The sequence below is a fragment of the Adiantum capillus-veneris genome, chromosome 17, assembly GCF_014529385.1.
Source record: "Adiantum capillus-veneris isolate H3 chromosome 17, ASM1452938v2, whole genome shotgun sequence".
Classification (NCBI taxonomy): Eukaryota; Viridiplantae; Streptophyta; class Polypodiopsida; order Polypodiales; family Pteridaceae; genus Adiantum; species Adiantum capillus-veneris.
Window position 1 is genome coordinate 124,114,130 of NC_140947.1, and position 13,469 is coordinate 124,127,598.

General features: G+C 46.3%; 1 protein-coding gene across 3 annotated transcripts in view; it reads left to right on the forward strand.

The window, feature by feature from the left end:
- Window positions 1-13,258, forward strand: part of LOC147438012 (DNA polymerase eta-like) — a 122,101-nt gene extending 108,843 nt beyond the window's left edge. Inside the window, exons 13-14 of one of the 3 annotated variants that reach the window (XR_015184918.1) lie at window positions 12,495-12,599; window positions 12,751-12,889. Coding sequence is in view for 2 of the 3 variants with exons in the window: in XM_086487392.1 (XP_086343518.1) it covers window positions 12,751-12,977 (227 nt within the window). In the remaining variant the exon portion in view is untranslated. Of the gene's footprint in view, window positions 1-12,494; window positions 12,600-12,750 lie in introns of all 3 variants that reach the window. The other 2 variants (XM_086487392.1, XM_086487393.1) reach the window with 2 other exon arrangements.
- The last annotated feature ends 211 nt before the right edge of the window (window positions 13,259-13,469 follow it).

Below are 13,469 nucleotides of genomic sequence, written 5' to 3' on the forward strand. Positions count from 1 at the left end.
GGTAACCCTCACATGCAAGGCCCTCATACGTCTTCGTTGTTCCTCCTAAAGTGTCATGTTGATGATGGTGGGAGTGGGGATTGATACCTCCTTGCCTTTGCCCTTCTTTGCGACCGAAATCCACTTCTCCGCTTCCTCCACTTTCTTATGGGTTTTGGTAATCATATCTGTCCATGAAGAAGTTTTTGCTTCCTGTTGTTTCTCCTCTTCCTTAATGGCTTGCATTTGCTCTTTGATTACCTTAAGTTCTTTTATCACTGAGGGTTGGATTTCTCCCTCTGCTAGTCCACCATTGGCTGTGGCCTCGGCTAGGTCTCTCTTGAGGGCTGAAATTTGCTTCTTGAGGTCTTCAATTTCGGCCCGATGCTCCATTTTCTCCACAGTTCGAAGCTCGGCCTCGCTGATTTTCCACTGAAGAAAGACCGCCTTCTCCATCTTCCACTCTTCCATCTCTGTCTTGTACGCCTTCATCTCCTTTTCCATGTTTGCTAACCTCCTGCTGGTAGTCATAAAAGTTGATTTCTTCATTGCTGGTGATGCCATTGCATGCAAACCACTCAAGGGGAGGGGCTAGAGCTCTCGGGAAGTGCTGGGTTTGCGCTCATGACCTCCATCACAAGACGTCCACACTAAACACAAAGCTGAGAGACGAGGCGACAATGGAACACCCACAACCCGATGCGGGTAAATACACAACCTCAGCCCACTGCGGGCATCAGCAATAGAACAAGAAGTGATGGAGGGCCTTGCGCCCGCTGTCCTGAATCTGAACCTGCCCAAAACTGTCCAGCGTACGACCCGCAGCCCCCTGGATTGGGGAAGCTTGCAACAAAAAGGCTACCCCGCAGGGTGCAGGGCATATGCCACTCCAAAGACCTGAGATGCAGCCCCAGCGGGGGTCTGCTGCTGATTCAGCACCTATAATGGAACGAACACACGCAGCTCCCAACTGGATCAGCCTACGGTTCTGATAAGCCCTCTCGGGGCGCTGACTGCAACCTGAACGTGGCCCCCTCTGTGGGAGTGTCCCGCTGCCCGCACGCTGTTTGCTGCTCGCTGATCATGGTTGCACGCACATCTATCTAAGAGCCCACACTTTGCTGCCCTGCTGCCATGAGACATGCGTGGGCTGCTGTTGTTGCATGCTGGTGCTGAGGTTGAGGATTACGCGAGCAGGCCTACGTGCTGGTGCTGAGGATTACGCGAGCAGGGCTACGCGAGAGAGAGAGAGAGAGAGAGAGAGAGAGAGAGAGAGAGAGAGAGAGAGAGAGAGAGAGAGAGAGAGAGAGAGAGAGAGAGAGAGAGAGAGAGAGAGAGAGATGAAATGAAATGATATATTAACTTCTTCAAAAGGCCAAAATGACCTATGAGACCATCAGATACAAAGTGGTGAATCTAACACAATGTCTGAAGTACAAGTACAAAAAGTATTGAATGTAAAAATGAAAACTGAAAATGAAGTGTGAAATGTGAAAAAATGTGAAAATGTAGAGTAGTCCCTCAATGACACTCTGGGTGTCGTGCTAGAATGCCTCTGATCCTCTGTTGGAGTCTCCGTCGATGGAGTGTGCTCTTGTGCCTCGGTCGTGGTCGTCTTGATCTCCCGAGCTCAGTCGCCCTGTCAATGAGGGTGCCTCTGGTATGAATGTGGGTACAACCCTGTGCTGGTGGTTGGTCTCCTGGCTCCCTCGATCCAAAGAAGTCTGTGATCTGTCTCTGTGACTGTCGTACGCCATGTCTCCTTAGCAGACTATCTCTATGTCGGTGTAGCTCAAGTAGATATAAGCCAAGGCATCTCTGATCGTGATACCTCATGACTCTATCTAGGGGTCCAAAACTCTCCCTGAATAAGCAATGGAAGCGCCCTCGTATCTCATCATACACAGTGCAGTGGCAGTGTAGCTCTGTCTCTGTCTCTCTATCGCATAGTTGGCATATCCTAGACTCCGGTGGTATCCCTCTGAATCTACCCGTTTCAATCTCCAGCTGATGTGAGGATGTGTGAATCTGACCAATAGCACATCGCAGACCATGAGACAAATGAGTGTCCATGTAGCTCTGACGAATCACAAACCCATCTACCGAGAGTTGGAGAAGATGCTCTTTGTAGAAAGCCATCTTCGTGCCCAACTCTTGCATCGGCTCTACCCATGTCCTCCTGGTGTCCAACTGTATAAGATCCTGACGAATTAGTCTAATGATCTCCGTCCGTGTGACTGGCAGGGAGGGTACATCCAAGGAATATTGAAAAGGAGGCATCTATCCATGTTGAAACCATGCCTCTGAAACCATGAGGTCATATGCGCATACCAACATGATGGGTCTCCCTGCATCGCTAACTGTCTAGAGGACTCAAGAGCCAATCTAGTATATCTGCCTCTGTGTGTATCCCATAGATTGTGCATAAAGGACACTGATCTGGTAAGAGCCTCAATCTCTATAGGAGGGGCGGCTACCTCCGCTCGAATAATCGCATGTGGTACGGAGGCCTTGGCTCTAATCATCCGGGATATCATAACTACCAAGGGTCTCTCCATGCTCCTCCAACTGTCATGATTCACAGATGGTCCCCAAACCTGGACTCCATAAAGCATAGCTGAAGCAACCAAAGTATCAAAGAGCCATAACTTTGTTCGTGGTTCTTGAAACTGAATCTGCGAGCACATCCTCTCTAGTCCTCCCAATGCCGCATAGGCTCTGGACTGTCTAGTTTCTGCTGCTCTCCTCAGAGTAAACCTTGGTCCTGCGAATACCACCCCCAGGTATGTATATTCATCTGTGTACTCCACAGTTTCCTGACCATATACTAGTGTAGGTGCCGATCTCTTGACCCACTGTGGTGTGGTGTTAAACACCATAACCTTGGTTTTACCAAGGTTCACAGACAATCCACTATCCTTTGCAAAGCTGTGCAATGCATCCAACTGTCTCCGCATGCCCTCTGGTGACTCTGATATCAACACAATATCATCAGCATATAATAATAAAGGGATCCATGTCCCTGCTAGCTGAGCGCCTCTGTTGCCCTCTCTGTCAATGTCGTGAGAGAGAGAGAGAGAGAGAGAGAGAGAGAGAGAGAGAGAGAGAGAGAGAGAGAGAGAGAGAGAGAGAGAGAGAGAGAGAGAGAGAAATGAAATGAAATGTTATATTAACGTCTTCAAAAGGCCAAAATGACCTATGAGACCAAATTGTGAATCTAATACCATGTCTAAATACAAAAAAAAAAGCTTCGAGAGAGTCTTTGACCTGAAACCGCTCTGGAGGAGTTTGTCGCTGTTGCTACTAGGATAGAAGGGGCAAGGAAGCTATTCAACGACTCTCCTTGGCTAGAGACCACTCCACTACTTTTGGAAAGTCCTCTTGACCCTTTGACTTCTTTACACAGGGAACTTGAAGCACGGAGGAGTGTTCATCGGCGACTTTATGTTTCTATGCCTTGTAACATGCATATGTGAGCATTTGTGTTGCATTGTGATGTGCCAACCACCGAATATTCCTAATTGGATGAGATTGCGTGGGTATGTAATTTTAGTGCATCAAGACACCCGTGGAAGATCACTGCGGTCTGGGTGTGATGGCTAATTGTACTATGCCGGAATATTCGGAGTTCCAATCTGGACGAAAGGAGAAGCCAACTCCTTAACAAAAAGAGCAAATTGATTCTCCCTTGGAATGTCCCTCATAAATTTTTTAACTAACTTGAGTTGTTTTGCAAGTATGCTGTAATCGCGGACGATTACTCTCTTTCAAGAAGGGGGGATGTCACAAATTGTTGACGTGTCAAGCCATTGAAGAACGGAGCCGACTTGCAGATCCTGGATGAGGGGCCTAAACCCTAGAAGAAGAATTGCGTGGGGAATTAATGACGTGGCAAAGCTGTACAGAATCCCGGATTTCACGTTGGCATGCTGACGTGGCAGCTGTACGGATTTCCGCGACACTGTTGACATGGCAGTTGTACGGATTTCCGCGTTTTACGTTGATGACGTGGCAACTGTACGGATTCCACAAAACGCGCTGGCAGCTTTTGGCACTTTTTGACCAGTTGCTTTTGAGTTTGAAGCTTTTCATTGTAACTGCTTTTCAGGCCAAGGGCCTTTAAATAAGTGCAGAGGGCTCAATCTCTTGCACGCTTCAGTGAGAAGGTGCAGAGCGCGAGTACGGGCATTGTACTGAGTTCAGTTAATATAAAGAAGTACCGAAAGGGGCGCCAAGGTTTGGGGCCACTACTCTCTGGGATGGAATTCCGCCATTGTGCCATGTGTGCTCTCCCTCTCTTTCAGTTTAGTTGTTATTGAATTGCTAAAAGTCTGTTCAGTCTTTTCTTTTCTATTGGCACGTGGTGCCTGTCTTGTGAAAGGGTCCCAGAGAAAGCCCTGATCCAAGGAGAAAAGCCTAGAGCAGAGACTATCTTGAAGAACACCTTTCGGCAAGTGTCCCTTTACAACACGCTAAGGCTGGATGCAAATCTTCGAAGCGCCACCCTTGCAGTCATTCAATCTCTGTATCCCCGTGCAGGGTCCAGTGGCGGGCACCTCCTAGTGCGACCCTGTGAGTCCTACATAATCTCCTATCCCACTGCTTCCCTTAGTGATCACAAGAGTTCTCGTCTACCTGTGTCTATTCAGGGGCAACAATTTTTAGGTGTCATAGTTGATGGTGGATTTGGCATCAACCTGATGCTTGAATTCACTATGCTGGCATTAGGTCTCCAGACTACTAGGCCCGCCCCATTTACAGTGACTTTGGCCGACGAGAGAACTGATTACCCTTGGGCATAGTGGACAAGGTGCCTTTGTAGGTTCACATTTAGCCTGGATTTTTTTGTGGTTCGTCTTCTCGAGGTTGGGGGCGGCTTTCCTTTGCTCATCGGCAGACCATGGTTGCGGCACACTAAAGCACTTTATGATTGGGAAACAATGCTATGTGGATACTTACTCCCGACTCCCCAATGAAACCCATTTGACATGGAGGAGGCATGGATCCAATAGTACATCATAGTTCTTTGTCAGTGGAGTTCAACTGCGAATTGGAACAACCTACGCCACTTGACGGGCCAGAGGAAGATCTGTGGTTGGAAGCTACAAAGTCTATACCTTGTTATGTGGTTTCCATCCAATCCGTGCGTGAGGATACCCCATCTCCCAACTTCCTTAGAGTCACTTTGCCTAGCCTAGAAGCAATGATGACTCAGGCGCTCCAGCAATGGAAGGCCTTATACTTGGTGAGCATATATAGGATCATATGAGAGGAAAGAAATCTCCTTTAGAGGAGTTGACCTTAACACTAATCTGCCCCTCAGCTCCCTCTGTGTATCACTCTCCGACCAAACCACAACTCTCCTCTATGTCTGATGAACTACCCTGCGACGACAGGCTTCTGCAAGGATGGTTACAAGAATATGCTGATTTCAATATTGATAGGACACCAGCTCATGATGTCTCTATGCTCCTAGAAGCGGCAACCCCTTCACCTACAATGAAATCTTCAGCAGTGCCCTCTCCAAACCCAATGAAAGAAGTCAACTTGGACGATTGTGATGATCACCCAGCGCTGCTAGACCAGATGTTGAGCAAACGGCCATATTTGTGAGTCATTGAAAATAAGATTAGCCTCTTTCGAATTTACAGAAGAGTCAAGCACTGATGATTTTGAAAGAGATTGGCTTGTAGAACTTCTGGTGAGACCAGTGAGTGTACGGCGAAGGGATCCTCCCGTTTGGAATCTGCATAGGGAAATTCTTGCAAAGGCCAAAGAAGGTGTCACAAACTGTTGACGTGTCAAAGCCTTGAAGAATAGAGCCAACTTGCAAATCTTGGCCGAGGGGCCTAAACCCTAAGAAGAACAAGTAACAGAAGAAGAGTCGTACCAACTTATGAAGACCCCGTCCGATGGGGCCCCAATGACATAAAGGAAGTAAAATAAAGCAGGACCCACACACACTCACGCAAAAACTGATGATGTGGTAGTTGTACGAATGCTCCGCGTTTTGTGCTGACTGCTGACGTGGCAATTGTACGGAATTGCGCAAAATGCACTGGCAGCTTTTTGGCATTGCTTTTGGACCAGAAGCTTTTAAGTTTGAAGGCTTTTCATGTAAACTGCTTTTCATAAGGGCCTTTAAATATGTGCTAAGGGCTCATTCTCTGGCATGCTTCCTGAAGAAGGTGCAGAGTCTAGAGTACCGACTTGTATTGTGTTGAAGAAATACCGAAAGGGGCGCCAAGGTTTGGGGTCAATACTCTCTGGGGTGGAATTCCATCACTCCTGTCGCGTGTCGTCTCTCTCTTTCAGTTCAATTGTTATTGAAGTACCAAAAGTTTGTTCAACGTGTTCTTTTCTATTGGCATGTGGTGCCCGTCTTGTGACAGTGGTATCAGAGCATTAGGCGTGTGCTTTTCTGAAAGCATACCGGTCCTACAAAAGAGCAGACAGAGATATTTGAATTTTTACTTGAAGTATCTTTGGTTCCTGACCCCGGACTTATTAGCCACTCCCACCCTTACTTCATCGCGCATCGGGTGCGCTCCCGTCTTCATTGCTATGTCTTACAGGGCATAAGCCATAAAGAACCCAAGACATAGAATTCATGGATTTAGCAGAATATTTGCACTTTTTGCTCAACGAGCTTCACGATATTCTTTCGCGGCATCCTCAACAGAATCTTCCGATGTTGCAAAGTTTTGAACAATTTTTAAACTACATGTTACCCCCTCTGATACCCAAGGTGGTATCTCCTCCTCCGGCATCAGAAAGTATGAGAGCTTCTAATCGGCAATCTTCTCAGCCGTCTGTTCCAATGGGGGGAGTCTTCAGGAATATGGTGCAGCCATCTGACCCTGATCCAGTGCAACCGCCTTTGCCACCACCTCCACCACCGTCGCCACCAGGCTACAATGGTTGGAGCCTATATGGATACCCTTATTATCCATACCCGGGATATGCGCCTAACCAACCCAAAGATTTCAAAGATGGCGGCACGACAGTAGATCGCAAGAAAGCATTGCAGTTCCTATAGCAATTCGACAACATCTATGCTTTGGGGAACTATACAGAAGAATCCAAGATTTCTCGAGCAGCGGGGGATTTCTTAAAGATAATGCTATGCAATGGTGGAGTTCAATCGCGACACAACCGCATGCTCCAAGGACCTGGCAAGCTTTCAAGACAGTTTTTGCACGTAGTTACATGACTTTGATCTTTGAAGTCCGGATTTTGGCAGACTGGGGCAACTTGAAAATGCTTGCCACCGAAACCATGGACGACTATAACCAAAGGTTCTCAATGTGTACCTTCCGGTGTCCTTCTTTAAGTTCATTTCCTTGGAGGACCAGTGCGAGCGCTACACCATTGGACTACCATCACCATTGTAGGAATATTGTCTCTCCAAGCAAGTCTCTACCATGCAAGAGCTTATGGACCATGCCGTGGTCGGCTACAAGCTCATGAAAGAAAGTTGGAGTTTACCATAGAAGAACCTCCAGCCACTAACCAGAACTCCCGGCAACAACGAACAAATTCTCGGGAATCCTGTGAAAACCAACCTCAACGGCCTCGTCTGACACAACGTCAACGAGACGTCTTGTTACAAGAAGGCCGGTGCTTCAAATGTTTCCAAACAGGGCATACGTTCAATACATGTCCTGAGCGAGCCTCGACGTCCTCAGTGCAACCTTCTGCTCCCACGTCAGATAGATCCCCAGGGCCACCTCCGGCCAAGAAGGCTATTGGACTAGTACCCGATATTTATGGTATACACCTTGAGAGTTTTAATGAATTATGTAGAGCTTATGGAAAAGTCAACGGCTTGAAAGCCCTTATTTTCTTTGATCTCGGAGCTATGGAGAACTTCATCCATCCAGAATTCTTGAAGAGATGCACTTTGATTATGATGTAGAGGGTGGAGAAATTGAAGCTGAGCTAGCCACGGGGCAAACTCAGAAAGTGGTACCGCTCATTGGTGCACTTCCAGTGACTATACAAGATTATCATGGAAAAGCAGATTTCCACATTATGAAGTTGGGCAATTGCAACGTTCTCTTGGGCATACCCTGGCACGACAAGAATGATGCAACTTTCGAGGTCCGGAACCGAACCATCACCGTGATGCAGAAGGGCAAGCCAATTGTCCTCAAAGTTCGGTTGTCAGAACAAAGCCCTGAATGACCTCTCTAGTTGTTTTTTAGTTAGATACTTTTGAACATTGTTTGAGAAAGTATTGTTTGAAATTTGTTTGAAATGGATGCTACCTGTTTTAAACGTGTCTTGGTGCCGATTTGAATTGTTTGACTCTAGTTTTAAATATGGTTTCAATGATTGGTGATTTTACTCCCGGGTGGAGAAGTGAGAAATACTGTTTTGGTATTGTTTGAACCTCGGAACGATGCACGACGATGCCTGGGAAGAGTTTCGTTGTATGTTTGAAAACCTCGGAACGATGCAGGCCGATGTCTGGGGAACGTTCCGTTGTATGCTAGAAAACCTCCGAACGACGCAGGCCGATGCATGGGGAGCGTTTGGTTGTATGCTTGAGTCTCCAAGCAATGCAGATTGCGATCTGGGGAGCGTTTGGTTGTACAGTCTTCTGAGCTCATGGCCTGGACCTTTCTATGTTATTTGCGGGGGGAGTGACGAGGTAGTCGTTGAGTAGCTTCATACCGCAGACCGTTTGTCTCGGGGGAGTGCTCAACGGCGCTGTATGTTGTGTCTTGTGACATGCATATGTAAGCATTTGTGTTGCATTGTGATGTGCCAACTATTACATATTCCTAACTGGATGAGATTGCCTGGGTATGTAATTTTAGTGCATCAAGACACCCGTGGAAGATCACTGCGGTTTGGGTGTGATGGCTAATTTTACTATGCCAGCATATCAACAGTTCCGATCTGGACGAAAGGAGAACCCAACTCCTTGATCAAAAGAGCCGAAAGGAGAAGCTAACTCCTTAACAAAAAGAGCAAACTGATTGTCCCTCGGAATGACCCTCATAAAATTTTTGAGCTAACTTGAGTTGTTTTGCAGATATGCTGTAATCACGGACGATTACGTTCTTTCAAGAAGGGGGGATGTCACAAACTACTGACGTGTCAAAGCCCTGAAGAATGGAGCCAACTTGCAAATCCTGGCCGAGGGACCTAAACCCTAGGAAGAACAAGTAACAGAAGAAGAAGTCCTACCAACTTATGGGGATCCCGTCCGATGGGGCCCAAGTGACATAAAGGAAGTAAAATAAAGCAAGACCCACACACACACTCACACAAAAACTGATGGCGTGGCAGCTGTACGAATGCTCCGCGTTTTGCGTTGATTGCTGACGTGGCAGTTGTACGAATGCTCCGCGTTTTGCGTTGATTGCTGACGTGGCAGTTGTACGGAATTGCGGAAAACGCGCTGGCAGCTTTTTGGCATTGCTTTTGGACCGGAAGCTTTTGAGTTTGAAGGCTTTTCATGTAAACTGCTTTCTATATGCCAAGGGCCTTTAAATATGTGCTAAGGGCTCATTCTCTGGCATGCTTCCTTGAGAAGGTGCATAGTCTGGAGTATCGGCTTGTATTTGTGTTGATGCAATATAAAGAAATACCGAAAGGGGCGCCAAGGTTTGGGGCCAATACTCTCTGGGGTGGAATTCCGCCACTCCGTGTCGCGTGTCGTCTCTCTCTTTCAGTTCAGTTGTTATTGAAGTGCCAAAAATCTGTTCAGTCTGTTCTTTTCTATTGGCACGTGGTGCCCGTCTTGTGACAGAAGGCATGTTTCTTTCAAATCTTAGAAAAGGTCAGCTTAAGCTCTATCCACCAGATGCTGGCTGTTTATTTTTTGAAGAGCACTACAAGATTTTTGAAGTACCTTGTGAGCTAACAGAAGAGCTACAAGATGTCCAGGTTCACAACAGAGTCATAACACTTATGATGGTCATATATCTTATGTGTACTATAATTGCCGTGTCTAAATTCTCCATTGTCAACAGATATATTGACCTATTTGAGTATAGTTGTGGAGATTATTCGGTTTTCTCTATAGAGATGGAGGCGAGACTTCACAGTTCTTGCCCTGTTGGTTTAGTGATTTTGAATTTGGAAGAGTTAAGTAAAGAAATGGTTTGAGTTGGAAGTTTTGAGCTTTTCATCCCTAGTTGGCCTCACCTCCATCGCCCATATCTACCCCTACTCGAACCTACATCCCCTGTCACCCCTCTCCTCTCGCCACTCGCCCCTTGCCACTCTCTCTCCCCTCTCGCCCTTGCTTTTATCCTACCTCTAGCTCCTTGCCTTTCCCCTCTCTCGCCCTCTCGCCCCTCGTCCAGCTCTTGCCTTTCACCCTCTTGTCCTCTCGCCGGTAGGCTCTCCCCCCTCGCCACACTGCCATAGACATCAACAACTTCCCTTCTGAGATGTCTTCTGACTGCCCTTTGCCCCTCTCTCGTCCATGGCCAATCGCTCGCCTTTCACCTTTCACCCATCACCGCCTCACCCTCGCTCCTCGCCCTCATCCCCGCCCTTGAAGCCCAAAAGAATTTTTTCGTTCGCCATTCAGCACATGCATGGAATAATTCACCATTTCGCCCTTAGTCCCAATCGACCCTCGCCCTTGCCTTGAGTCATCTTACGTGTCCTTTCGCCGCTCTCTCTCTCTCGCGTTAGTTCTAAAAAAAATTAACCAAACATCTTCAAAGTTCACTGTATAAGTTTTTGGTTGCTGCGAAGCTTCAACGCAGGGCCACTACAGACACTGAGCCCCCACACCACCTCGAGGTGTCTGTCCATCCCACCATCAGTTTCTACTATCAACGGTTGCTAGAACAGGTCTTGGCGGTCTCCTCTCTTCCACTCAGCAAAGCAGCTGCGTACTGGGGCATAGCAGTATAGTGCAAGGAGTCGCTGTGTTGTTCCATTATCATATGTTTCACTAGCAACTTACACATGAAGCGGATGTATGCAATTGAGAATTCATTGATGCAAGAGTTTTTGCGGAGAGATTCATCACCTACGACAATGTTTGCTAGTTTTTGGAGAGTCAGCAGATAGCTATACCACCACTCTCCGGGACGGTGAGTGGTCTTGTGGCGGGCAACCTGTAACTGGGCTACATTGTCACTTTGCACGAAAAGACAGTTACAGCTCGTGGTCAGTTATAGTTTGTGGTTGTGGGTTCACACTGGGTAGACTTGACACGTGGCAGAAGTGGTGGTCTAGTGACACCGTGGCCAGGTCTTCCCCTCCACAGTTTGAAGATAGGCACAGCTAGACTGTCAGGGATATTTGAGGTATCCGTTGGCTGCCCTTTTTGTATATAGGCTCATATTTGCTTAGTCTTGGGATGTTATTGTAGGTGGTTTTATGATTCTTGAGTCTTGAGTCCAACGTCGTATGCTCAGTCAAGCTCCACACATCTGCACACTCCCTACACAATTGAGCCTCGACACCCCGTTGTACCGGTGAGTTCTGGGCTTGGAGCTGAGTGTGCTGCCAGCCAGAGTTTGTACTGGTTCATATGAGTCAATGGAGTCCCATGTTATTCAGAGTTTACTGTGGAGTCATTTGAGTTTGCTCTGTTGTTCATTGTTTACAGTGTTTTCATTCGTTGGAGTGAGGTTTCATGCATATTGCACTGAGGAGCACCCACAGTAGAGAGCACGACACACTATTCCTGCTACAAGTTGTACAAGCTATTCATAAGCCTGAAGATTTTTTCATTAGCATTCCCCCCACCAGCTATCATATCGACCGAGATTTGGGACGCAAATGCAACATCTCTTTACAAAGTTCCAGGACAGCAATCTCTACCCGACCCTCCAGAGCCATGCCCATTGGTTACTTCAGCTATGCTTTATGGAGTGCAGATATGGGAACCATCAATAAACCATCATAGCCAAGCTGACAGTATTGATGGATGGAGATGTATGGAGAGACCTTTGGTCTCTATGATTTCCCGGATGATTAGGGCAAAGGCCTCTATACCGCATGAGATTATTCATGTAGAGTTTGCTGCTCCCCCGCTGGTCATAGAGGCACTTACTTGATCTGTCTCTTTTATACACAGTATCTGGGATCTCCCCAAAGATAGGTGAGATTATCCTAGCCACTTCTAGCAGTTTGTATCATTTTTTATTTGCAGCACTTTTGTCCTTTTTTGGATATCCAGAGGATACACACATGTATATGGTTTTGTCTCTTAGGCTGACTTTGGCGTCTAGAAGACGTTAATAAAGCTTTCTTTCTTTCTTTCTTCTTTCTCTCTCTCTAGTCTCCTGTAACTATTTGATGCCCCTAGTCATCCCTGCTCTATGTATTTCATTTACTAGTTGCTAGGTCATCTTTTATTCACTTCTATTCCCACACATATGATGGTTGTAACTTTTGGTCTCATAGGTCATTTTGGCCTTTTGCTGACATTAATAGTGCACATCTCGCTTTCTTTGTTGTAACTCAATTTCTGATGGTATGGTCAGAGCCGCTTTCTTTGTTGTAACATAAGTAGAATTTCTTGGAGTTCCCAGATGTACATTGGGTCCTGTGCCAGTCTGAAGCTTGGACTTGAGACACAATTTGTACATGAGATCATTGAGCTTTGCGTCCTTTTCTTGCTTTGAGGCTTGCCACTGGTAATACAGAACTTTAAAGAGAATTGTGCGCATGCTGCATGCATGCATGTCTGAGATTTTCCCATGGGTCATCATGTCAGCAATAGTTGGTGTTTCTATGTGTTTGAATCAGCATCTGCCTGATGCTCTATACTTTCTGCTGGTTGTGCAGGCTCCACGACAGACTTGGAGGTGGACATGAAGGATATTGATGTGGATGAGCAGTGCCGCATTCTGAAGGAAATATATGAGGCCAGGACATCCTGTGAAGTTGGCCACATGCCTTTGCATCACAAGCTTGCACATACTCCAGAGAAACAGGTGACAAAACGCAGCAACTCAAAAACATCAAATTCCAAGTCGGGTCAACTATCGTTGTCGAATTTTTTTCATTCTTAGAAAGTAGGAGGTCACAAGTTTAGAGGACATTTGTACAGACTGGTTTTATAAGCAAATCATGAAGAGGTCTCCTTGTTCGAGGACCTTTTTTGGTGTAAATCAGTTGAAATCTACACAAGGTTCTGTCAACAAGGAACCTTGTCTTGGATATCAGAATTATATGTAAGAGCAAAAAATTGTTAAGTTTCTGTAGAGTCTATGTATACTATTGTGGTATTTGGAACGATCGTATACTTTCTTGAAACTTAGTTATGTTATTCTTTCTAGAGACTTTGATGATTTCTTCTATCAAATTCTTCTCCTATAAATAGTTGCTTGTATCTTCAAATTGCATCGAACAAAGCTGTGCATCACATTTTGGGTCCATTTCATTGATGTGCAGAGGAAGTTGTGTAGTTGTGACATGATCAACCAACCATCGCAAACAGCATGATTGAGATGGCTTGGACTTCAGAAAGTGATGGTGAATGTTGTGTGGTTCAGATGCTGTGT